The sequence below is a fragment of the Stegostoma tigrinum genome, chromosome 28 (assembly GCF_030684315.1).
Source record: "Stegostoma tigrinum isolate sSteTig4 chromosome 28, sSteTig4.hap1, whole genome shotgun sequence".
In the NCBI taxonomy this organism is placed as follows: Eukaryota; Metazoa; Chordata; class Chondrichthyes; order Orectolobiformes; family Stegostomatidae; genus Stegostoma; species Stegostoma tigrinum.
In genome coordinates, this window is record NC_081381.1 from 43,549,004 (window position 1) to 43,576,630 (window position 27,627).

The 27,627-nt window shown below is 38.3% G+C and overlaps 1 protein-coding gene across 19 annotated transcripts in view; it reads right to left on the reverse strand.

Annotated features, from left to right (window-relative positions):
* The window catches only part of LOC125466588 (eukaryotic translation initiation factor 4 gamma 3-like), a 327,506-nt gene that overhangs the window by 107,479 nt on the left and 192,400 nt on the right, over positions 1-27,627 (reverse strand). For 12 of the 19 annotated variants that reach the window (XM_048561256.2, XM_059655645.1, XM_048561270.2 and 9 more), the window contains 6 exons: positions 25,280-25,388; positions 21,264-21,317; positions 14,601-14,698; positions 9,897-10,022; positions 4,359-4,497; positions 1,283-1,321 (listed from right to left, as the gene is read on the reverse strand). In XM_048561256.2, the coding sequence (XP_048417213.1) occupies positions 1,283-1,321; positions 4,359-4,497; positions 9,897-10,022; positions 14,601-14,698; positions 21,264-21,317; positions 25,280-25,388 (565 nt within the window). The remainder of the gene's footprint in view (positions 1-1,282; positions 1,322-4,358; positions 4,498-9,896; positions 10,023-14,600; positions 14,699-21,263; positions 21,318-25,279; positions 25,389-27,627) is intronic. The other 7 variants (XM_059655643.1, XM_048561263.2, XM_048561265.2 and 4 more) reach the window with 6 other exon arrangements.

Consider the following 27,627-nt stretch of genomic DNA (forward strand, 5'->3'; position numbering starts at 1 on the left):
TATTAGCTGCACCTTAAGATAATTAGACAAAGAATTAGAGCTAAAGTGAATGACTTCTTAATGAGCTAAATTATACAATATGCGTTTAATCTATAGCTCTAAACAATATTCTAATGAGCCTTAATTCTCATAAAACTAATCTTGCTGACCAAGATGTTACCCTACATTCAGCAAATTGCATTTGTACAGTGCAACACGTGTGAACATCTCACAAGGTAATACAAAAGAAGCAGTCCAAAGATTATACTTTATGTCCACCCTTCTTCAAACAGGTCAGTTTTAAGAAACCTCAGGAGCAGGAGGGCTAACATGTTTTAGGAAGGGAATTAAAGTTTACTACTTTGACAGCTACTGTGAAGGAATTACAGCTTAAGGCCTTGTCAGCTGAAAGTACAGTTGTCAATAGTGAAGCAAAGCAAGTGGTGATCATTCGAGAGACCAGGGTTGCAGGAAAGCAGAGTTCCTGGATGGTTGTTGGAAGACAGATCTAACAGAGATAGAGAGGGGCAAGGTACTGAGTGTCCAGTATATACTGCATACAGGATATGGGTAGCACCCCCAAGTCACATAATAAAAGTGAGCTAACAGATCACAAATTATGGTAACTCAGCCCAGGGTTTATTTCTCTCTTTTCAAGAATGTTTTAAGCTCATACTGCAGGCACTACTTAGTCCAATACAAGTCACATACTACAGCATAAAACTGCCAGTTCACATACCAGATAAGAATGGATGTTTTAATCTAAAGTATCAAATGTTAAACAATTTCTATAAATTCAAAAAGACCAGCGTATGCTGAAGGACCAAATGACAGTTGTACAAAATCTGTCAAAAGTTTGAGCTGAACATTTGGGCAATACGGCAGCAAACATTTGACTACTCACTCTAAATTAATTTTATAACGTATGAAGTAAATTTCATTATTTATACATGCAATGGTCTTCATTCAACTGCATCTCACAAAACCAAATTCATACCCTCATCAGTGCATCAAAATACAAACATCTTACCTTAATACTTGGCAACGGAAACAAATGTTCAGAATCATTAGTTTAAAACGAATCAATGATTTCACTAATGGTATCATTGGATAGTAAATGCTGTGGAAAAACATTTAGCCTTAGGCTAGGTATTTTCCCCAATCTATCAAGTTGCACAGGCAGTAAAACTGCCAAAGCTCTTTATATAGTCATTCAATTACAGACATTTGCCCCAGAAATTCAAACACACTTGCCAAGATGCACAGAAGTTATACTAAATTCTGTTTTTAAACTGTTCCATACCTGCTTTCAGTTTTGTTATAGCAGCTTCAGATCGCCCCACTGAAATAAATAAAAACATTTTATGGCATGTACCATGCCTGAACTTTTAATTCAATGAAATGCTACTTTATATTTGACTGCAGTTTATTGGATCTGCTACATAAAATACTATGCATAGAAGCTCAGATCTTCAAAACAGGATCATAATTACTGTAGCTGAACCAAACTTTCAAGGAACTTCAGACTTGATAATAGTGATTTAAAAATCAATCTGTTCACTTGATCTATACAACTGTACGTGTGATGAAACTAAGAAAGAACATCTTTTTTTCAAGAAACCTAAACAGTACATTCCACACACTTCACATGTAGGATTTGCTTGTTTGTAACTGTAACAGTCAAGAAAATACAACACAAGCAGCTAAAACATACTGTACAGTTCATCCCTCCTCCACAAGGATATCTCTGCCTTGATACAGTCAAGAGTAATTCAGCATGGAAACAGGTCTAACTCATCCATGTCATCCTAGTTTCCCAAACTTGCCTGCATTTGGCCTATATCCCTCTAAACCTTTCCTATTCATGTACCCATCAAAACGTCTTTTAAAATGTTAAAAATTGTACCTGCACCTACCACTTCCTCTGGCAGTTCATTCTACATATGAACCAGCCTCTGTGTGATAAAGTTGCCCCTCAGGTCCCGGTTAAATCTTTCTCCTCTCACCTTAAAAATATGTCTTCTAGTTTTGAACTCTTCTGCCCTCAAGAAAAGATTTCTACTGTTCACCTTTTCTATAACCCTCATGATTATATAAACCTATATAACCTCCTACTCTCCCAGCCTATCAAGCCTCTCTTTATAAGTCAAACCTAGCAGTCCTGGAAAAATCCTTTTAAACCTTTTCTGTACCCTTTTTAATTTAATAACATCCTTTCTACAGCAGGGTTACCAGAACAGACACAGTTGTCCAAAAGCAGCCTCATAAACATCCCGTTACAACATCATGTCCCAACTCCTATTTTCAAAGGTCTGAGTAATGAAGTCAAGCATGTCAAACAACTTATTAAACCACCCTGTCTACCTGTGACACAACTTTCAAAGAACTATGTACCTGAACCCCGAGGTCTCCCTGTTAAACAACATTGCCATTAACTGTATAAGTCCTGCCATTGTTCGTTTTACCCTGCATTTATGCAAATTAAACTCCATCTGCCACTCCTCAGCCCATTGGCCCAATTAATCTGGATCCTACTGTAGTCTTAGATAACCTTCTTCACTGCCCTAGTTTGAGTACATTTTATTATTCTTAAGTCAAGGTTGCTTTATTAAAATTATTCTGACAATATGTATTTTTACATGGAATTACTCTGAATTTAGCAATGTAAATATTGAGCTTTAAAGCAAAAAAAAGGTCATTAAAGTTGGATCACAAATTCAAAACAGTTAGATCAAACAGGAAGCAACCGTGAAACTAAAAAGAAGCCAGTTCACTCAAGGCAATTTATTCATATCAATGTTACTCAATCCATCCCTATCCAATATTTACATTTCTGTTTTGAATGAGCAATATGGAGTATAAACTAAACTTTCCATAAGATGAGGAAAAAGCAGAACTTCAGGCAGACACTAATTTTAAATAGATTAAAAGACTACTGAATTATGTAACCTTGAACCAAAGTACCTGATAAAATAAATTTTCTCCAATCTCGAAGCTGAACATAAAATTTCGGGGAATTGAATGACATTTTGATTACATTTTTTGCAGTAAAGCTACTAGAATTATTAAATTGCTTGCCATAGCTAGAGTCACTGACTCTTGAAAATAAAAATCATCTACCATGCAAGCAGCAAACACTGACAGCTCTCTTGGTTTGAGGTGGATGTCAGAAGTATTTGGGGACACTGCTTCTTTAAAACATTAATACATGTAGTGCAATTGTAATGATTAGGTGATGCTGTTTTAAAATTATTCCACTGTAGGAACTAAATGACATTTTCATCACAATTTTTGGAGTAAAGCTACTAGAATATTAAATTGCTTGCTACACATTCCACTGTATACAACACCTTGCTCTGTCACACATCCTTACAACGTGAATAGAGTAAGTACTAAAATGTTCAACAAGTAATTTTTTTTTACTGATTTGGTGTAAAATCATAAAATACTAACTGCTAGATAACTGTACAGGAAAAGTTATAGAACTCCTACCAATCAGCAAGATAAATGGGACATACAAAAAGGTATTACATTCTAAGGAGACAACAAGGTATGGAGGTGGATGAACACAGCAGGCCAAGCAGCAACAGAGGAGTAGGAAAGCTCATGCTGGCCATTTCTGAAGAAGGTCCAGACCTGAAACGTCAGCTTTCCTGCTCCTCTGATGCTGCTTGGTCACCTATGTTCATCCATCTCTACACCATGTTATCTCAGATTCTCCAGCATCGGCAGTTCCTACTATCTCACATTCTAAGGAGATGTGTCTTCACAGACAATCAGCCAACAGACACAACACAAATTAAGATAAAACAATGGGACTATTTTGTGCTTGCAAAGCACTCCTTTCCATAAAAAAGGTCTATGAAAATGGGAGGTGAAGGATAGCTCTCTGGCAGTAATGAAATGGATCATTCAAAAATTATCATATAGCAATGTTCCTTGGATATTACAGACATCCCTTATTCTAAATCTGTCTAGTGTGTTGATATTAACTCTTCCTCACAGACATACCTAACTGCTACAAAGAACTAAACAGAAATAAATAAATAGCTGCCTAAACATACAAACATACCGTTGAGAAATATATGCACATATGATGCATCATGACTAGACCATGTGGAGTCTTCAGAATGGCAGACTGAAAGCTTCTTCCTATGGAAGGTAAATTCAGCAAACAAAACTATATACTAAATCTCCAACATAAAGAAAAGAAAACATCATTTGGACATTTTTAGCAGTGATGGTGCCCAAATGAAATGGTCTCCAAAATGAAATGAAGAACTCTTTTCATTTATTTCCCCACCAGACATGAACACTCAAACACCAACATCTAGTCTACCAGGCAAAACACTGAATCAATATGCAAAAAATGAACAAACCTTGCTTGAAATCCACACTTGGAGCAACGTGAGCATTTTCCACAGTTCCAAAAACTGGTCCATGTTCTGCAACCTGACTGGGCAGCTGCTGGGATTTGAGGTACAAGAGGTGAGGATAATGAGGGTGTGGACACAAAAACTAGCACATGGAACACGCAGACAGGAAAATAAACAAAACAAAAAGTTTACCATGAAATTCCATAGTAGGACAACAATAAATGCAAAATCAAAACGAAGTGATGGAGTAAGCAGGATTGAGAAGGAAAAGAAAAGAGGATTACCATTAACAAGGTCAGACAACAGACATAACTCTGTTAATGCGTTCTCACTGTTCCCTCTAAGAATCCTGTACAATCAATTATAGAGAGCTGCCCATTAAAGGTTATCACTTCGCCTTCCTTTCATGAAGTTCTACTGAATGTAGATCTCCCAACAGCTAACTAACGGTTAACTACACTAATTATAAATAGATCAGCTGTTAATAAACTAAAGTCCATAACCTTATTTTTTTTTAAAAATAAATCAACCAGCTGAGACATGTTATGATACACTTCTGGTAGCTGGGACTTGAACCCTGATTTCTTGGTTCAGAGATGGCCCCACGACTGCGCCATAAGAGCCCTCTATATGCTCATTTTAGATACTCTTAGTCAACTTATTCAGACATGTTATGACATACTTCTTGAATCCGAGCCTTTAGTCCAGAGGTAGGAACACTACCAGTGTATGTCAAGGTCATTGCACACTGAAGCCTGAGCTTCAAATGCCCACATTAATTGATGCATAGCTCTGAACTGACAAATTGGTTAAATGAATCTAATTATTCAACTACTGAAAAACACTACAGCTTTATTTAGGTTTTGCCAACTGAAGAGGTGTAAACACATCATCTATTCAGCTACCATACTGTCTTCAGTATATTAAAATAACACTGTTGCTCACTGCTAACAGCAGACCGTATGCCTCTAATTTGATTTAAAAGTTACTGAAAAAGCAACACTGGTTAATTTCAGGGACCAGCTCATATGGTCTACCAAATATAGCTACCATAAACCGGCCAACCACTACAACAGGGAATGGCAACACAAAAGAGGCAGAATATGAAAGATCATAAAAATGGGACAACTACTTTCACTGATCACATCTCTACAACAAAGACTAAAAGAGTAAGTTCATGAAACTAAGGAGGAACTGGTGAGCTCACCACTTCATGGGACAAAGAATGAAATCACTACACATGGCCAATGCCCTCATTTTTGAATAGGGTGGCCATAGTTATATGGACACACTTTAATTTTCACCATCCTTTCTTTCATCAAAGGTAGGTCACAAGTTCCACTATGAGGCATGACAGAGCAAACCTGTATTTTAAAAGTATTGTCCATAGCAAGGATATACACGGATCTAAAACTAAGTATTATTTTTTAAGCAGATAATGTGAACAGAATCAAATGGTAAGAAAGGAAACACCAACATGTCATGTTGATTTATATTTTCAAAGAGCTCCGAGGGAAACATGGTTGCTGCTTTAGGAGCACAGGACCAAACTTATAAGGTCAAAGTTTTAACAGCTTTGTGAATTAGCTTTAGTTGAGTGAGTGTGCTGGATAAAGTATTTAATTCCATCAAGGTAAAACAAAAAAAAAGTTGCAACTTGCAAATGATGCAATTAATGACAAACAGTCTGTGGTTCAAAATGTGGCGGCAAGCTAACGAAGAATTTCATGCAAGACAGATAACTACAACAAACAATTATAGTCTTTGTTATTCTGGCAGCAATCTAAATACTGAGTACTTTCCGAAAATGTTTACAAGATACAAAAATCAAGTCTTGACAATAAAATCCATCTGGTGAAAGTTATTTATGCAAAATGCTTACTTTTGTTTTGAAGCTTTGTACGTAATCAGAATTTTAACTTGGAGGGAACGTGATCATATTATACGCATTAGAAGACAGACAAGTATTAAAAAGTTCAATACAACATGAAACACAGACATAACTTTGAACAAGGAGTGCAAACATACATTTCAGAATTCTTTACTTTGAAGAATCTTGATTCAAAATCATGCCATCATTATATTGTATAACAATCAACTGTGGTAATTCTATCTCATTCAGAACAAAATTAAGTACGTGAGCAGTGCTTGCATTGTGAACCTCCATCTTTTCCTGCAATTTCTTTTTGCTGCACAGAGAAATGAGGAAACTGACGACCATATGATATGATATGATTACTAGTCACATGACCACCATGAATCACATTAACATTGAAACTGTTAATTTAGCTCCCCTAATGATCAAATTTATACCTGGTTGCTAATTTGCACTTAGAATTGCACCAGAACAAATGTGGTTGATGAACTTTGGTGGAAATCACGTTCAACATACATAATTGAATTGAAATGTACAGTCACTCAGGTGCTTTTGAAATCAGAATATATAGACCCAATATTTCTAGTTCTACTGAATGCAAATCTGTGGATAATTCAAAAAGATTGCAGAATAAGGGGGAATAAGATTGTTTCATATTCGTTTTTACTTTAAAATGGCTTTAAATACCATATGCCAAATGCTAGTGGAAAATTATTTGCATTTCTCATCATTTCACATGTTAATCCATTGCAAAATAAAAACTTAGAATTCTTTCACTGGATGTGTGTTGTGGCAAATCACATCTCCTAATTTGGATCACTAGACAAGCTTTCATAAATTGCATCTGCAACAAAAAAATACTTTTTCAAAATCTCACTGATGCTCAAATTTGCTTTAAAAGATCCAGTCAATTGGGAACTGTTTCACTATGGTTCTCCAAATTTAATTTATTAAACTGACTAAAACTTCAGGAAATCCATTTTAAAAACTCAACTGAACAATTAGTTTGCAAGACAAAATAACCAATGTGGCTAATAATAAAACTCTTGCTCTTATGATCATAAATAAACAGAACTACTTAGCTATCAACTTTCTCTCTTTCCAATTCCAAATGTTTGGCTTTGGCTAAATGCACATAATCATCTTTTTCAGTCCTGTATTTTTTTTTCCAACTTACCAATAATAATGTACTAAATTAATCTCTAAACAATGGCTACTCAAAAAATTAAAAAGGTAGAACTTCATTTTTAAAAAATTTTTATCACAGGGTGGGCACTGCTAATTGACCTTGATAAGGTGATTGCTTCTTAAAGAGTCGTAGAGACAGAGTCATAAAGCACAGAAACAGACCCTTCGGTCCAACCAGTCTATTCTGAACATAATCGCTAACTAAACTAATCCCACTTGCCTCCTCCTCACTCATATCCCTCCTGACCTTTTATATTCATGTATGCATCCAAACGTCTTTTAAACGTTGTAACTGTGCCCACATCTACCACTTCCTCAGTGAAGCTCATTCCACGTGTGAACTACCCTCCGAGTAATAAAAAATCATCCTCTCACGCCTTTTTTTAAATCTCTCTCCCCTCACCTTAAAATGTGTCCCCTAATCTTGAAATTCCCCATCCTAGGGAAATACACCTACCACAAACCCCACCTATATCCCTCATGATTTTATAAACTGAGTGGGTTGTTTGGCCAATTCAGAGCACAGGTAACAGTCAAACAGACTCCTATGGTTTTGGAGTCAACTGCAGTTCAGTCTAAAACCATCATATTTTCATCACTAATAGAATAATTAATGAGATTGACTTTTAAAGACAATCCAATGGTTTTGTGCATGTTACTGAGATTAACTCTTCCTTTCAAATTTAATCAACCAATTTTAAAATGCTCTGCTACAGTGGAATTTGAACTGATGTCCCCTTCAGGTTGTTGGTTTAGGCCTCTGGGATTACTATCCTATTGCATAACCACTATACTATTACTTCTAGTTAACAGACAATACACATAATTGCTCAAAATTGTGCTCCCATGACCTGAGCAAGGTAACATGCAATAATTTTTGCTACATAACATTTGGGTTAAAGATTTGGCAACATTGCTTCTCCTGTCAACAAGATCAACTGGTATCTCAGCAGCTGCTCTATGAGCAGCTCCTGTCTGCAGCTATAAGTTTGGTCTCAAGACTCCAGGAACCAGTCAAAAAATGAAAGGTTGTTTTTGTTCACCTTCAGTGAATCTGTCAGCACCAGACCTGAACGGTGAGAGAGAGAACACACATTGGTTTACATGCTCACCAGTAACATGGTGGTTGACTGTCTTGGGGGTTTATTATAGTATGCGGGAGCTGAGATTTAACTGGATGGAGTGACTTTGCACACCAACAACTGCTTCGGAAACAAAAGTAACTGGGGCAGGGCTAGCAGGGGGAACTACAGCATCACTGATAGAGACAAAGTACAGAATGCTTCAAAATGCTCACCCATCACTGCTGTGTTCACCTGTTATCAACCAAAATTTGACAAACACATTTCAGAAAATATTAAGCAGATGACCAAAAAGGTCATTTAAGCAATGCTTAACTGGGACCCATTGTGAGCACAGGCTATATTAGTAAGTGGGATTCAGCGTGAATTAAGACAAAAACAATAAAGTCTTGGATGATCTCAATTTACTGAAGGTAGAAAGTGAGAGTGTAGCCAGGAATGCCTTGGAATAGTCAGGTCTAGTGTAATAAAAGTACAGATGAGGGAAGCAGGTCAGGGAAGCAGTTCATTCAAATATCATTAAAAATCAACACAGCAACTTTGAGACTCATCTAGCAAAAAGGAGTTATTTCTATTACAAGGGGTTATTAGATTCACCCTCTGTAATTGGTTCCCACCAAGGTTATCTATTACAAAGTTGCAAATCATCACAGGATAAGACGGAGTGAAAATTAAACTTCAATGATTTCATCATTCCAGAACAGTGCCTCATCATAGCATTTATTTGCTTCCTAAACTAAACTAATTAGTGGCGCATGCATGGAATACACTGCCAGAAGAAGTGGAGGAGGCTGGTACAATTACAACATTTAAAACATACCTAGGTGGGTATATGGATAGGAAGAGCTGAGGGGGATATGGGCCAAATGCTGGTAAATGGAACAAAATGTTTTAGAAAAATTTATTCATTTGTGCAACGTGGGCGTTGCTGGCTGGCCAGCATTTATTGCCTGTTCCTAGATGCCCTTGAGAAAATGGCAGTGAGCTGCCTTCTTCAACTGTTGTGGGTTGACCTACAATGCCATTAGGGAGGCATTAATTCAGGATAGCTGGTCAGTATGGATGAATTGGACCAAAGGGTCTGTTTCCGTGATCTACATCTCTATGACATTATGACATTGATTGCAATCATTCTCTCCTACCAAACTGTCCCAGTTGTTACCCACACTTTGAAAGAAGTACTTTTGCCCTACTGAGCCTTGATTCAAATGAAACATGGCTACTATGTCTTTAAGTATCTTGCATATCTCAGTAAAGTCCTTGCTGATATGTTATAAAAACCTAAAATAGAATAAAACAAACGATTCCATACAACTGTCAACTTTCAGATAACAGCTGAACATTACACAGAATGCTGTTTAGTTAAGTTAGAGAAATTAGAAATTTTCTAAATACCTGAGGTGGAGTCGGTGTGGAACCTGGCCGCACTACAGGCGGTGTAGGGTTTCTGCTTCCACCTCCTCCTGACAATATTTCTTCAGTGACATCCTTGCCTCCCTGATTTGGATCACGGATTCTAATCTGCAGAAAACAAGCCCACAGGATACTGCACTGTACAATACTCAGTGATTATTAGTAACTTTCTTTTTGATATTTATCTTTTTAAATGAAACTGGAATGCTTCTTTGATTAAGTATGATAGCTATCATAAATAAAATTTAATTTCTCCAACTTTAATGGCACCCCAAAGAGTTTTCTTATTCAAAATATTTTACAAAACCTTTCATCAATCAAGTACAGAATTCCAATTTCTTCTAATGCTCATAGCGTGAGAAATTTGAGAATATGCTGTCAGAAGTAGTTTCAATAGTATGGGTGCAATTCAAACACACTGGGTATACAAATAATAATAAACCACACTATTAAATAAGAAGAAACATCAATTAAAAGATGCAGTTTACAGGCCCTGCAACATTGACAGACTGGTTTCCTTGAATTCAAGCCAATTAAAATCTAACACTTGGCATTTATCAAAATCAGGTATTTTGATCACATTAGATACTGATGAGCCAAACTAGCTCTAATATTAATATAAAATAGGTCAGCTTGTTCTGTATAAACATACAGCTGAAGCAAATGAAGATTGAAGATTCCTGAACACGTGGCATGTCTTATTTTCAAGAAGATGGCTGTTGTTGTATGTTTGCAAACAACTTTCAGAGTAGGAGGAAAGACAAAAGAGCAGGGGCAAGTCCACATTAGAGGCAAACAAGCACAAAAACATTTTAAACATGCTGGTCCAAATCAAAAAATGAAGTTTGACAAATATTCTGACTTGATAGCGAGACTGTTGCTAGAATTAGTCAGGAGCATTGAGTACTTTTAAAAGATCAGGCCATTACTTTAGTCCTTGTACATAAACATATGCTCTGAATGTATTCTACTTATCTGATTTCCAGGAATAAAAGTAATTAATTAATTAGGAATCTAATCCCAGCTCTAATGCATGTGTTGTTATGTTGATACCATCTGGTACAGTTTCAAGGAACCAAAATCTAGCTGGCATTTAATTGAGTGTTATAAAAGACACAAGGTCCTTTCAACGATAGGAAAACACAGACTTGCAGCTTCTAGATCTCCAAGCACGTCCATTCACATGAAGTGTGGTGAGATGGTTCCAAAAGTGAACAGCTCAATATTAGACCAGAATTTATTTCAGACTGGCATCAGCAAATTCTACAGTCCCTTACTCTGGAAAAATCTTTACCACCTAAAGTGTTTGTTCAAATTGAGCACCAATTTCAATTGATCCAAGTGTGTTGAGCAAAATTCACAATCATGCTATTCTCCTCTGCATTGCTAACATGGGAAGTGAAACTCTGGCACTCTACTGGAACATTAATCCAACCTCATGGGCCCCCTTTCTCAGTGGTACACACAGCCACTTTCAAAAACAGGACAAAAACAACTTTGACATAACATTAAACAATTTTGCAACATTAAATAAGCAGGAGGCATCCAGGGTTCACAACTTGATCAAGATGTAGCTCATTTTATTCTAGAATTAAGGTCACAAAGCTGTACAATCTGAAGATCTATTCACAACGTAATAATGTGCTTATTTGTATGGTGTCAAAAGGTTGTGGTGGCAAGAATCTGGTCTCTTCCAAAAAAACTGCTTCTTTGATCCTTTTACTGTCCACAGCCTGAGAGGGCCCAAACTACCTTTAAAAGATCTCAAGACAAAGTGTATTTATTGTAATCCTTCTGCATTCTTACTCTATTTGAGAGCTTCTTAAAAAAAAAACCTATTCTCAGGATTCGGGTGACATTTGGTCAGTTTTATCCTACTACAGCTATGAGAAAATGGTAAACCTTCTTGAATTACTGTTGCTTTTAGTCATGGCATTATTACAATGGCAACAGGTAAGCAATTCCAGGCAATTAATTTAGAAGAAAGGAATGAGCCCAAGCCAGAAAGTGCAGGAGAATTAGAAAATAATTTGTAGATGAAGCTTTTCCCATAAACTGTTACTTGTCTCCTTCTTTGGTGACAAAGGTCTAAAGATGGCCAAAAATGAAGTTAAATTAATCTTAGTGATTTATTGTGATGCATGGTGTAACAAATTGTACTGCAGTCTGAATGTACCAGTATTAAAGATGGTGGATTCCAAGTGGATAGGCCACCAATAGCACCAGTGTTGATCTTCCAAGTGCTGCTTCAGCTGCACCCATTTGCTGAAAACTGTATCTTACTGGATGTGAGTTTGCTCGCTGAGCTGGAAGGTTAGTTTTCAGACGTTTCGTCACCATTCTAGGTAACATCATCAGTGAGCCTCCGATGAAGCGCTGGTGTTATGTCCCGCTTTCTATTTATCTGGTTAGGTTTCCTTGGGTTGGTGATGTCATTTCCTGTTCTTTTTCTCAGGGGATGGTAGATTGGCTCCAAGTCAATGTGTTTGTTGATGGAATTCCGGTTGGAATACATACAGATAAGGAAGGACACCACTTTGATTGGGACAACACATCCATCCTAGGACAAGCCAAACAGAGACATGCACGAGAATTCCTAGAAGCATGGCATTCCAACCGGAACTCCATCAACAAACACATTGACTTGGAGCCCATCTACCATCCTCTGAGAAAAAGAACAGGAAATGACATCACCAACCCAAAGAAACCTAACCAGATAAATATAAAGCGGGACATAGCACCAGCGCTTCGTCGGAGGCTCACTGATGATGTTACCTAGAATGGTGACGAAACGTCTGAAAACTAACCTTCCAGCTCAGCGAGCAAACTCACATCCAGAACCTCAACCTGAGCTACAAATCTTCTCAAAACTCACTGTATCTTACTCTCCATTGGTCTTATTGATGAAGGAATGGAGGTGGTCAGATGGTTAAGCCACATGTCAGGACAGCACTGAATATCTCTTGCAATTGCAGCCACGGGATGATATGGGGGTCAAATGAAGCTTCCCTTCAAATGAAAACCCCAAAAATGTTGATGAGGTGGCACTAAAGATTAGACATGAAAAATCAACTGAGTTTTTAGTTGTTTGGAACAGTCATTATCTCACATTTCTGTAGCACAAATATCATGCGGTATATTGCTGTGGGCATATTCACAATCAAGAATTACAAATGAAATAAAGCTTTGCAACAGTCAGAGAACAGTATCCCCTGATGCTCTTCCGAGATATAACCATCAGTTTTGAGGGTCTGAAGTCCTGTGATGATATTGTGGAGTTGCATTCAAAATCCTCTGGCAACTTCTTCTATCCTCCTGACTTGTATGTGCGATTTTCCATTTTGTTGCCTGCTGGCCTCATTGCTGGGGCTCAACAGAACTCAAAAGGATGAATGCCATATTGTTGTTGAGAGCAGCTACACTCACTTTGTCACTATGTTTAAACATCCATGTGTAGTTAAAGAATACAAAGAGATCAGGAGCAAGCTAACTGGTGGAACAAGAACTGACCGTCAGTGAACAAGGTGACTGAGTCTGTGTCAATTTATGTAGCTTAAAATCAAATCTAAAACTTAGCGACAATTTGGAAGCAGCTGCTACGGCATTAATTGGCTGAGGGTTATACATAACTTGATCAATAAGGGTAGGAAACAGTGAGCTAATTTTTCACATTGCCAAGTAGATGTTAGTACCTTAACTGCAACTTGACACTGCAACATCAGGTGCTACATGTCTTCAGCATCACAATCAAGACACTATCAGGGACCACAGCCTTTCCTCTAAATTAGATGGCTTACTCAGATACATGGCTGTGGGATTATTAATCTGACTACAGCCCACTGCTTTTGATAGTTTACATGCAGAAAACACTTTGGTGCAACTTTAGACAACACCTATCTAATTCTCAGGCATGTCTGGTGTTGCCGTTAGTACATCCTTCACCTTTCTACAATGACCAGGCTCAGTCCAACAGCTTTTTGGTAACGCAAAGGAGACATGCTGGAACAAGACATGAAAGTGCAGCAATTTATATTTCTGCCATTGAGGGACAACTTGTCCTCATGAAAGTCCACTTTGGGAGGGTAATTGAATGCCACATTAAAAATATGGAGGATTTCATCACTATAGAAATATTTCATGAAGATTTGTTACACCCAAAATGGAGGTTGTGGGATCACTTATCAGAAAGACTACTTATCTTGGAAATCCAGGTACAGAGATAGCAGCTAGCTTCCACCAGAGCAATGCAATATCCTATTGTTCCTCAAAATCACGAAAACGTTCTTCCCCTTTCTTCACAAGTATTGATTACAGTACAAATATCATGTCACAGATTTAAAATGTTCCCAAATTTGAAGGCAGAAGCCAACAAATTCGCACAGCCATGATTGCACTGTTCCTACTCCATCAAAAGAATAGAGTTGTTTCTTGGACAAAATGAGACTTTGAGACTACACAGCATCTAAATGCTTTCAAATTGACAAATTCAGCATAAATCAACAGAAATATTAAAAGCTTCAGATAGAACACTATAGACACACAACCAAATAGCAAACAATTTCCCCAAAAAGGTGTCAAAACAGCTCCAACTGGCATATTACAAATTCAACTTCAATTCCACTCATCTACACATATGTAGGTGACCTACAAAATACCAAAAGGAAGCAGCACACAGATGTGTCATACCGTTTTCTTTTCCCTCTTTGTTGGAGGTGGTGGCGGTTGTGTAGGCATTATCAAAGGTGCAGATGGTGAATACACAGGTTGACTGTAATAGGATGGTGCTGGTAAAAGAAAAGGCACATTAGAATTCATTGTCTTTACTCCAAAAATTTGATGGGAGGAATTTTTTAGAATTTGTAAATTTCATGTGCTTTACAGTGACAAAATATGGCATAATTTCAATTATAAACTGTCACTAACAATTCAATTATAGGCAACGCCCTCTAGATGCAGGGCTCAGAAATTGGTGCACACCAAGATGACAGCAAAATTGAACATGCTAATGCTAAACACCTACTGGCAATGCAAATAAAAGACACAAAAGCAGAATGCTGTGTATTGTAATCAGGACCCCAAGGTTTAGTAATTACATAGGTTCAGAAACTATCCCAGTTGCAAAATGACAAATGGATTGTATCTGGTGACCTACAGTACTATTACCGTTCTTTCTTTGGTGTACTTTTTCACGGATTGCAATTGTTACATCTTCCCTTCAAATACGCAATTACAATCTTCAGGTTAGATCAGTGTATCAAGTGTGTCAGATGCATAAGTGCAAAATCTGGAGTGGTTTCAGTTAGGGACCCAGTGAAGCTAAAATTGCAGCAAAGTCTGAACACTGATGAATGCAGAGCTAATTTAGTTTGGTAAGTATATTGTCAGTGTAGATGAAAAGTTATACTGTTGCAAAGTACTGGTCCTCCCAATGGGACTACTAGAGTGCAGGGCAGCTGGACGCTGATGGTATTGATGATGGCCGAAGTGTAGATGAAGCAGATAGGCAGGGCTGCTGCAGCAGTCTTTGGGTCAGCCCTACTCACCCCTCACAGGGTCCCCCAAGTTTGCAGTTCAAATGCCACTGTCCAACCCTATGCCTCTTTTGAAAAATAACTTCCAAAAATCATGAATGGATCAGCCACTCAGAAATGAGTTATCAAATCCCTAAAGTGTGAGGAGTCCATTCAGCCCATCCAGTCTGCACCCACCGTCCAATGAGCAGCACATCCAGACCTAGGCCCTACGCTATCCCTGTAACTGTGCATTACCCCGGCCAATCCACCTAACCTGCACATCCCTGGACACCATGGGAAATTTAGCATGGCCAAAGTACCTAACTTGTACATCTTTGGACAATGGATGGAAACAGGAGCACCCAGAGGAAACCCATGCAGACATGGGAAGAACGTGCAAACACCACACAGACACAATCACCCAAGGGTGGAACTGAACTCGGGCCCCTGGTGCTGTGAGGCAGCTGTGCTAACCTCTGTGCTGCCCTATCATGGACTATACATTCTTTTGTCACATTATTTTGTGGAGTCTGTCATAGAAATCAATTTTGGGTTGCTGCAAAATTTAAGAAGCCTCAAAAGTACTTCATAAAACATAACCTAAAACTATTTTTAAAAAACTCATTTTGGGACCAAAGAGCTGCAGGTGCGAGCAAAGCATTCACATCTCAGTGTCAGTCAAGGCAACGAAACAAAATGGGCAAAACATCCATGAGGGCAGGACAGGTTTAGAGGAAAGAACGTTGATATCAAGGATCATAGGAAATTAAGAAAGCCAACTCCAAAACATATCTCAGTGTTCCTCGCTCTTCTAAACATTTATTTTCTATTTGCTAGATACACCACACATCAAGTGAAACATTTTTCAAGCATCACCCACAAACACTTTCCCAAAAAAGTCCACAGAATGGAATTACCACACAAGTATTTAAGACCAATCACTGCGACAGCTGCAACTAATTTTTTCTTCAGGGAAATACTGAGTTATTTTTCCATGCTAAATGAGAATAAATGAATCATGCTTCCTGTAACTTATTTGTTCACTTGTCACGCTAGTAATTTCCTCTCTCTTCATTCAAGTCTCATCTTCCCTCATCAATAGCCCTTCTTTATCTGGGAGAAGAGATCAGCTACACATTAAGCTTGCTAAGAGCAGATGTGGAGCATGCTCAAAAATTACGAAGAACATCTGAAAATCTTGATGTTTCCATATTCCAATGATCTAACAGAAATGGAAAATCCATTTCTTTCAATCAGCAGATTCCCAACAGTCTGCTTTCCAAGTCAAAGTCTACTACAGGCATCAGTGATCTTCCACTACAACTCACTACTTTCAAAAGCCAGTTTATTTTTTAAGTTGCAAATACTAACCACCACTACACTTGAGTGTTATAGTTCCAAATTCAGAAAAGTGCACAGGTACATGAAATCAGAATTGTTTTCTCTGTAACTTGTAGGATACTGAACCAGAGACCGTCATATCAACAGAAATTACACAAAGAAACAGTAGCTGTATCTGTCTGCACGGAACTGATCACCTTCACACAATGATGCAATTTACAAGATTTTTTTTAAACCCCGGCACCTAACCATACCAGCGACTTGGCAAATCTGACTGTTGAACTTTGCTGGCATAGCCAGCTAATGCATGGCAACAAATTTTCTCAGATCAACACCAAGCCAGGTGCTTGTTAGAAACACAGCTTTAAATAGCACTCACAACCATTATAGTTGTGCCCTTTTACGCTTAGAGCTGAGAATGCTCAGCCTTCGTTCCCCTCTCTGAAAAATTAGTTCAGTAATATTCAAAAATGGTTTTTGCTTTATCCGAGGAAGTTCCACAAATAAACACATGGCATCATGTCATGTACAGAAAAATAGATCAAATGTTTAATTCATAGTCTTTGCTAAGTTAGCCGATTGCAATGAGGGCAGATCAGGGCATTTGGCCCTTTTGTCCCAAAGTTGCTGTAACCGAGGCATAGTGAGGTAGTGGGGAAAAATAATCCTGCTAAATCTCACCAGCTAGTCTCACATCAAAACCGCTATATGACTTTGGGACAGAGTTGCCAGTGTTAACAAAATGATACATCTACCTACAATTCATCAGCACTAAGATGAAAAGTGAGCATTTTGGTGATGGAGAGTTGGAAAACTCAATTCCAACTGCAGATTTCAAATCAGTTCACACTTTGCTCACAGGGGCAGCCACTTTGCATTTAAAGAGAAACCTAACAAACATATCAGGTAATATTTTCCCAAGAGATCTGAAACTAATGCTCAACTTTCAGGAAAGAAAACTGTTTTACGTCTTAATTCTCAGTGGGAAAGTTTATAGCTGTCATCAACTACAGGGCTTCAGCAACGACTCAAAGAAATTCTTAAAAACAGCATCTTTCCGAGAATAAGAAAAGCAACTGCAATATGCCTTACAGGCAGCATTCAGTCCTGACCATAACACGAAGGAACAGAAGCATGTCCTGCGGCCCACGGAGTCTGCTGCACCATTCAATGAGATCATGTCTGATTGGATAACCCTGAACTCCACATTCCTGTCTTTTCCCTAATAACCCATGGATTCCCTTGCTGACTAAAAATTATTTTAAAAGAGCTCTGAATTTACTTCACAACTCTACAAACCCCTCTAGTAAGAATGCCACATACTCACTATGCCTGAGAAAATAAACTCTTCTTCATCTCAGGCTTGGGAGTCTGCCCCCTATTCTGAAATTATGGCCTCTGGTACTAGATTTTTCAACAAAGGGAAACAGCTTTTCCACATCTAACCTGTCAAGCCCACCCAAGAATCATGTATGTTTCAATAAGTTCACCTCTCATTCTTCTAACCTTCAATCAGAATAGGACTCATTCAATAGTTTTCACACATCCGCAATCAACCTAGTGAACCTTATCTGGACTGCCTCCAATGCCAGTATATCTTTGCTTAGATAAGTGGCTGAAAATTGTCCACAGTATTCCAGCTCCAGTATGACTACTGACTTATATAGGTTTAGCAAGACAGGCTTACTGTATACGCCATTAACTTTCAAACAAAAGGTCAACATTCAATTTGCCTATCCCAACAACCTGCTGAGCTTATATGCTAATATTTTGAGAGTTGTACAAGGACTCCCAAATCCCCATGTGCTGTAGCTTCCTGCAGTCTTTCTCCAATTAAGTAATATACATCTCCTCCATTTTTCTTGCCCAACTATTCAATCTCACATTTTTCCATATAATATTCCTTCTGCTAAGTTTTTGTCCACTTCCTCAACCCATCTAATATTCCCCTATAGAATCATCCTCATATGTCTACTCATCTAGTTTTGTGTGAGCCACAAACTTGGCTCTGGTACATTCATTTGCCTCATTCAAACTATTAATATGCATTGTGAATAATCGCGGTTCTAGCAGTGATCCCTATGGCTCTCCATTAGTTACAGTTTGCCAACCTAAAAATGTCCCCTTGTCCCTACTCTTAGCCTTCTATCAGTTAGGCAAACCTCTATCCACATTAATACACCTTGGGCTCTTATCTGATTAAGTAGTCCAATGTGGGGTATCTTATTAAATGCTATCTGACAATCCAAACACATTAGCTTTGCTATCCTTTAAACTAGATTTTTCTTGTATTAATGCATAGGGGTTTTTGGAAGAGACGAAGTTGGAAAGAGATAAAGAAGGAGAAAAGAGAAGCAGGGAGGGGAGAATGAAGAGTGTGATAAGGGTAGGGGTGAAAGAGGCGTAAGGAGCATGGGGGGGGGGGTTCAAAAGTGAAAGGAAGGGTGGTCAGGAGTGAGGTGGGGTTAGAAGTGGGAGTTGGAGGTTTTAGGATTGAGACCAAAGGTGGAATGGAAGGCAGGGGAAGGGGACATCGATCAACGTGGGCCAGCAGGGGCAGGAGAATATTTAGTCTCCAACTTGCTTTTGTGGTCAATATTGCAAGAACTACCTACAGAGCTTTTCACTTCGGAATCCTACAGAGACTGCAGCAGGATTGGGTGCCCAACCTGCATACCATAACTAATTCAGCCCATTCAAACTTGTATTTATTCATTTAAAATATTTATTCTAGGTCTCTGAGCATCAAGATGGTGTACAGCCAGTGCTATAATCAGTAACTTCACACAACGCAGAAAACTCATTTTAACTAAATGACAGGGAATACAACATCTCAAACCTGTACCTTCAACCTATCAAATTCTAGAGGAATTATTGTGGTGCCATTACTGGTATGTTTTTCCCACCATGCAAGCAGACATTCACATGCCAAACAAAAAGTATTCAGAGCCAACACAGATGCCAAGACATTTTCTCACACATCTGCGTTGTATGCCTAAAATTAAAAGCATGTTCTGGCCTTGTTTGGCTGCCAACACTGGCACCTGTGGTTCTTAATATGTTGACTTACACTCCATTTCAAGAACTTCAGTCCCCATTCCAGTCTTGAGGAAGTGCTGCTTATTTGAACTATTGCCTTTGGAATGAAATTTTAAATTCATTCTACTGAATAGTCTATAATTGGGTTACAGTACTAGTAATCCAAGTAGTGCTAGTACTAGTGATGGAAATGGAAATTTTTAAAAAGCTTGTGTCAGTGTAAGTGACCGTGACGTTATTGGACTATATGAAAACTCAAATGGCTGACCTTGAGAGAAATAAGTGATCCAACCTAGCTACATGTGGCTCCACAGTTGTGACGGGCTAATCAAGTCACTTCGTGGTGTCAAATCACTAAAAGGTGAGGAAAATAAAACTGAAAGGATCAGTCAGCTGTAACAAAGGCATCCTATCAGAATTTAAGTGCTCTCAGATCTCTGATTCAGTACCACCCTCTATGGCACCAGAGACTTACAACCCAAAATTCAAATTGAATTCAACTTAAACCTAATGCCCCTGGAGTCAGACTAAAATAGGAAGGATTGAACAATATATAAAAAAAAATTAAAGGTCAAACTGAATGGGAGAACAAAAGAAAGTTGACAAAAGCTTGAAAGACGATAGAGGAAGGTAACAGAGAAAGAAAACAGCAAGAAGGAATGGAAAAGGAGATACACTCAGGTATGCACAAGATATTGTTAGCAAATTATTGTGCAATGAATTGAAGCATCAAGATGAGCAGGTGAACAGAAAATACTTCAGATCTCTGCCTTTGGATACCTCAAATTCCTGTGACACTTCCATTAGTCCTGAAAATATTAAAACTACACAAACATTCTTCAGTAAACTCTCTTACTAGAAGTTCAATGCTTAAGAAATTAAAACTGAATGCATTAAATTATATAAAATAACTTCCACACTGCACTTTATTGCTTTTACTGGCACAGTCTGTCTGAGAGAAAGTGAACTAATACCAATATTAAAGAATAGTGAAAATAATTTTAAAAAACCACATTTTGAAAGTAGATTAAAGAAGATGATACAAATTATGTGAAAATGTTTGCATCAATACAGCAATCCAAACTCTTCAGATGCAAGTTACAAAAACTTGGAGTAAAGTAACCTAATATGTCATGAGACAAAAGTTAAAACACACTTTCACCTCCATAAATCACTAAATTCCAAACAATTCTATCTAGTAAGTATGTGCCAAGCTTAAGCCCAAAGTCTGTTGGGCATTCTCTCTCTCATTGCCTCGAGGCAATGTGTTAGAGGAAGGTCATATGTTTATTATTTTCACCTGCAATAAGTTTTGAAGCAGAGAATGGAAAAATAACTTGAATATTAATTTTAAAAAAGGGAGGAATCCCTGCAAACCTTCTCAATAATTTGCTTAAAATATACATGCCTATTAGAAATAAATATACAAAGAAAGTGACTGTTTTTTAAAACTCACCACACAGTGGCTGAACTCCTGATTGGGGCCACCCTCTGCGCCTTGTTTCTGAGGCTAGGCATGAAACAGAACATAAATTTGTTTAGCCTCGGGTCCCAATACACCCTGCTGCTCACTGCTTAGCCAAGGCTAAGCAAAGAAAGATCACATTTCAGCACCTGGCGTTGGAAATGTGACAAGGGTGACAGTGATGATTCTAGCAACTACTGGGTGAATATTTTGGTGATGTAACATTTTATTTAAGAATATTCATTGTTTATATTTCAGACAAGTCCTTTAATTTCAGATAATTATCTCCTTTCTGTTGTCTTACTGGGGCTTCACAATGGCATGAGCCCGTCTGCCCTCAGTTCAAGGTCCAGTATCAAGGAGCAGGAGACAGGAGTTGACAGGGGCAGGGTGGGGTGAGATGAGAGAGAGAATGGAATGCAGCTTTAAGGGCAATAAGACAATTCTTTTTCTCAACTCAGCCACCGGCCTGTTCTGTACATGTATTTCTGCTATAACGTGTTTTGTTAACACAAATTGGCTGTAATGCGATTGATGAAGAGTGGATCTTGTTTGGATAATGTGAACTACTGTATGGTATAATGGTTTTCTATGGCAATTTCCCTAAAACATGATTTTATATAGCACAAGTCGCACAAGAATGCAAATATCGTGTTGAATGAGAAATACCTGTATATTGACTTCTCTTGTTAACGGATATAGTTCTAACTGGAACATTTTCAATTTCACAAGTTTATCCAGTTGAACAACTTACTGTGCTACCTTTGGTCTAGTTTAACTGAAAATGTACAACTGCACTTGTGCAACTTTTGGAAGCTGTAGAGAAATGATGATATAGTGGGGAGGAGTCTAAAACTTTCCAGGGCTGCTAACTAGATTTCTCAATACAGCTATGTCACTTTTACGCAGAAGGGGTTGTATCAATCTTGACTTTTATTCAAGACATTTAACTGAACACCCAAAAGCTCTACCTTCAAAAGTATATTTCAACCTTTGGAGGTTGTCTGCTATTTCCAAAAAAATGGAAGATTACCTAAACCAGCTTTAATGCAAAAAATAATTTAGGTAAGGTAGATAACCTCCATTAAAAGGGGTATAAGAAGGAAGAGCATGACAGGGTCAAGAGAAAGTATGTTTAAATAAAGTAATTTTTACATTGATTAATCTGCTCCAAACTTTTAACAAGCTTTATCAAGAACATTTCTTTCTTCCTGCCAGTGTCACAACATAATTATCCCTGGGAGACGATACAAATTGTCAGGACCTGCTATTAGTTTAAAGATTACCAAGTCTTGGAATAATGCTCGATTCAAATGCTACGGAACATGTGACTGTGGACCCAAATGTTCTGTTTCATCTTATTCATTTCAACTTAGAAATTGAAAGAAAATCAACTAAATGTGTTTTAAAATTGAACAAAAACACTAAAAACCAAAGGTGTAAAACATACATCTCAGTTTACAAATACAAGGACATTTGCTAATCAACAATAATTTGGTCCATTTAATATGGCTCTGACAAAGCATTATACATTATATACACACACTTTCTAAATAAACAAACGTTTATGTGAATAGTAATCTAATTTTGGACTTCAACTTCTAAACAGGTCAAAGCTTTCACCTGTCTCTTGAAGCTTTCTGATATTGTTACTGTGAAAGTCACAAAGATATTAATTATCCTGTCTGGACATGTTTTATCTTAGTTCCAAGTAATCATCTTAATAGCTTAGCAATGATTAGCTAACAAACAAACTTACAGGATGGACATTAACATTGGTTGCACTGGGCAGTGGTGTATGCACAACAGCTGATGCTGGCAAAAGAACCCAACACTGAATAAAATGAGCCAGCAAAGTTCATAAAGATTGAGCATTAGGCAAAAAACTAAACACCTTGGCATGGTTCAAGACTGCAATTACTTGAAGGAGAACATTTGCTTAGCTGATTTGATTGCCTGGCCATCACTCTCAGACATCCATTATTCTCACTGTTGGAGAACCATCCCAAACTTTTGTAGTTTACTGAAAATTAAGTAATCATACAACAGCAGAACACATAACTCACAAGCAGCAAAGACATGTCAAAGTGATTTTGCCTTGTTTTGTATCACTTTACACCTTTATTTGCTTGTGATCTGAATATTTAATTTGACGGCAATACAGATGTTAATCATGAGATAACAAAGTGTGAAGCTGGATGAACACAGCAGGCCGAGCAGCATCTCAGGAGCACGAAAGCTGACGTTTCGGGCTGAGACCCTTCAGAGAGGGGGGGATGGGGAGAGGGTTCTGAAATAAATAGGGAGAAAGGGGGAGGCAGACCAAAGATGGGTAGACGAGAAGATAGGTGGACAGGAGAGTATAGGTGGGGAGGTGGGAAGGGGATAGGTCAGTCTGGGGAGGACAGACAGGTCAAGGAGGCGGGATGAGGTTAGTAGGTGCGAAATGCAAGTGCAGCTTGAGGTGGGAGGAGGGGATAGGTGAGAGGAAGAACAGGTTAGGCAGGCGGGGACGAGCTGGGCTGGTTTTGGGATGCAGTGGGGGAGGGGTAGATTTTGAAGCTTGTGAAGTCCACATTGATACCATTGGGCTGCAGGGTTCCCAAGCGGAATACGAGTTGCTGTTCCTGCAACCTTCGGGTGGCATCACTGTGGCGCTGCAGGAGGCCCATGATGGACATGTCGTCCAAAGAATGGGAGGGGGAGTGGAAATGGTTTGCGACTGGGAGGTGTAGTTGTTTATTGCGAACCGAGTGGAGGTGTTCTGCAAAGCGGTCCCAAAGCCTCTGCTTGGTTTCCCCAATGTAGAGGAAGCCACACCGGGTACAGTGGATACAGTATACTACATTGGCAGATGTGCAGGTGAATATCTGCTTAATATGGAAAGTCATCTTGGGGCCTGGGATGGGGGTGAGGGAGGTGGTGTGGGGGCAAGTGTAGCACTTCCTGCGGTTTCAGGGGAAAGTGCCGGGTGTGGTGGGGTTGGAGGGGAGTGTGGAGCGGACACTGAACAATGACAAACAAACATTTAACTTGTAAAACATTCTGCAGTCACTGCACAAATTATCTTCAGTTGGCTATGGAGTGTGCAATCAAATCTTGTAATGATGTCTTCAAAGTAGGTATTGATCAAGTGTCATTAAATATGGAAACACTACTTCTGAAAATCTGTAGAGTAAATTGCACAACTAATTTAAATTGCATACACCTTTCAGTCCTCAAAGTAGTGCTGACTGCAAAATCTTATGGAAAAGACATATACTGCTATTAAAATACGAAGGAAAAACAGCGCTTGAAAGAATATGGTTTTATGATGTTGCTGCTTGTGCAATTCACTTGTTCCTCTCCTCAGTTTCACGAGTGACAGGCACTTAGACAACAGTGATTCACAAGTAATATAACTCAGTTCCTGCTGCAGGCCCTTAACTTTGGCAAGTCAAGAAACAAAATTCAATATACCCAATATTTTGTGGGCTGGCAAGAGAAAAATAAAAATCCATGAATGCTGCTGACACTAAAAGTCTAACTGGTGCACTGTTGTGCCAGGGTCTCTATACAAATCACCTCAGTTTTAGGCATTTAAATCCCTCTTGAAACGGCTATGTACAGAAAGATTGCAGAAAGAACTCAATTCCCTTAATGGCAATAAATGCAGCCTCAAAACCAGTATTTTATCAACTGGAGACCCAAATGTGTAAGGGTAAAATCTACAGTCTGCATCAAGGAAGAAGGAGGGCAATTCTATTTGGAATTTACAAAGAATGTTAATCAGTTTTGATTGGAACTTTCATATTTTCAAAACAGTTTGGAAGGCTGTTAATAAGTAAGTATTTTTGAGGTGCCTTTGTTATTCTTTGTTCAGCTTGGTTCATACCACATTGGAAAGTTTTAAACAACAATAAGGATATATAAAAATGCAAAAACACATTTAAAAGCAGTTAACTTGTTGAACCATAAATGAAACCAAAATGATTACAAATAAACACTGTTAAAGACTTAACATTTACCGTAAGTAGTGAAGTCACCAGGACCTGGTCCTGAATAGAATGGACCAGGTGGTGGCTGAACTGAATACTGCTGAGGGGGACCCATGTATGGAGTTGCACTGGGGCGGAACTATTATGGAAACAGAAGGAAAAACAGTTTCAGTGCAATCATTCTTTCATAATTGTCAACTCTGCAGCCATGAAACACATGCGTTAACTGATTTGTTGAAAAATGATGCAACATTAAACAACTGCAGGCCTATTTGTTTTTGACGTCTTCTGGTCTAAACAACGTTAAAACTTTGAGTGGAAGAATAAGTACATCAACAATTGTTTGGTCAGTACAAATTTTAATCTTACTGACGATACTCACTGTCAACATTTTTTATCTTACACTCATCAGAACAAATACACAAACGTCAAATTACAAATGACTGTAATTCATATTGCAAGATGAGAGAGGCTGGTTGACTGGCAAGCTGACACTGAATGACAAACTTATTCCCATGGAGAAAGCAAAAGAGATGTTCAGGAATAAACATTCTCAAAAGAGATGAATAGAGCCCAAGGCATGAATACATTCTTTCTGTATGCAGACAGCAGGTGCCTAAATGGAATGTATACAATTTCCAGATTTAGGTGAGCAATGATACAAATGCAAATGATTAATAACTAATTGAAAATATTGTAGCAAATGGCACACTCAGGATTGCTCAGCAATTTCTGCCTAGTTGCAGAATCACATCTAACAGAAATCATGTTAAACCTTAAGTTCTGACCCCTTGCATATTTCAAATACATACATTATACCTGTGCGATCTTTGAATCTGTATTCATGTGTTAGGATTTTCTTATACACCTTAATACACACCACTCCCACGCTCAAATTTACTTTCGAGACAGAGCAGTCTAACTTGCTCCTTTTCCTCAAAATTCAAGTAATAGGTTTTCTAACACAAAATCTGAAACAAAAGCCAAGTGTGGTGGAGAACCACAGCAGGTGGCGCAGCATCTGTCAAGGAAAAAACATGAGTTAACGTTTTGAGTCCAGCATCCCTTCAAAAGAAGACTGGCTCAAAAGGTTAGTTCTGTGTTCCTCTTGACAGATGCTGCCAGACTTGTTGTGTTTCTCCAGCACACTCTGCCTTCGTTTCAGATTTTAAGCATCTGCACTTCTCTACTTTTTTCTACCATGAGCCTACTTCCACCAGTCAATGTACATGTTGGGATTCATGAAATTCATGCACCACAAGACTGTTTTATCAGCAAACTAGTTGTTAGGGCCTTAGGTATTTTTTCATGTTACAAGTTTGAGGCAGAACTAGAGAGCATCAAAGCTATCTTGTGGAATAAGGGCTATTCTGATCAAGTTACTGTTTGCCATTCATCACAGAAATTTGCGAACCGCCACAGGCCACCACGACGTTCACACTTTAAGAGTGCTTGGATCATTTCAAATTATATGGGAAAAGCCAAGTATTTTATCAAGCAAGTCATTTCACACTGCGATATGCACTGGTTATTCAAGTCATTATCGCCCAATAACAGGACACTACTGTTACAACTGAGCAATGTTCTGCAATAATTTCTGCGCTGGTGTGACGCAAGATACATCCTATCCAGCATGCTCTCTTGGGTGCTCAAAATAGGCAAAATGCAAACCATACTCAATCACGCATGCTCACAAAACCCAAACATGACAACCATTAGGTGTGATTTACAACTGGAAGCACTGACTAAATAATCCTAAATGTGTTATTATCTTAAATTATTTTTTAATGAGCTAATCAGTTGCACCCAATAAATGGCTGTCACTCTTGCTACAACTGAAATACATTCATGCATGGTCCTGACCAGCCTTGGGGTTTCTTTAAATTACTGGGCAGCTTGGGGGCAACAGAGACTTCTATTTTTTTCCACTAGGCATCATTGGATGTGATGCCAACTCAAAATGGAATCAGCACCTTCTCCTGTAGTATATATTATTGTGATTATTTGAATTTGGCATTCTTAAATTTGTTTGATGAGTTTTTGACAGAAAGATTTAACATTGCTCTTTTTCACAAACACGTAAAAGTATATGATCAGTCTTAGCATACAAGTCAAGAACACAAATTTTGCTCCTTTCAACTGTAATTTACAACTAGTTGTCACTTCTCAAATTCCACTAGGTGGCTTACCTCAAAACAAGGGATGGTTTCATGACGTGAGAGGAATAAGGCTCACTTACCAGCAGAACAAACCTGAAATTACCTACTGACATTATAAAATGGTGAAAATTCTGACACTATATGCTTTTATGAAATATGGAGTGTTGTAAAGACAGTATTCCCTCTGTTTTTTAACCAGAAACCACTTACAAAATCAAC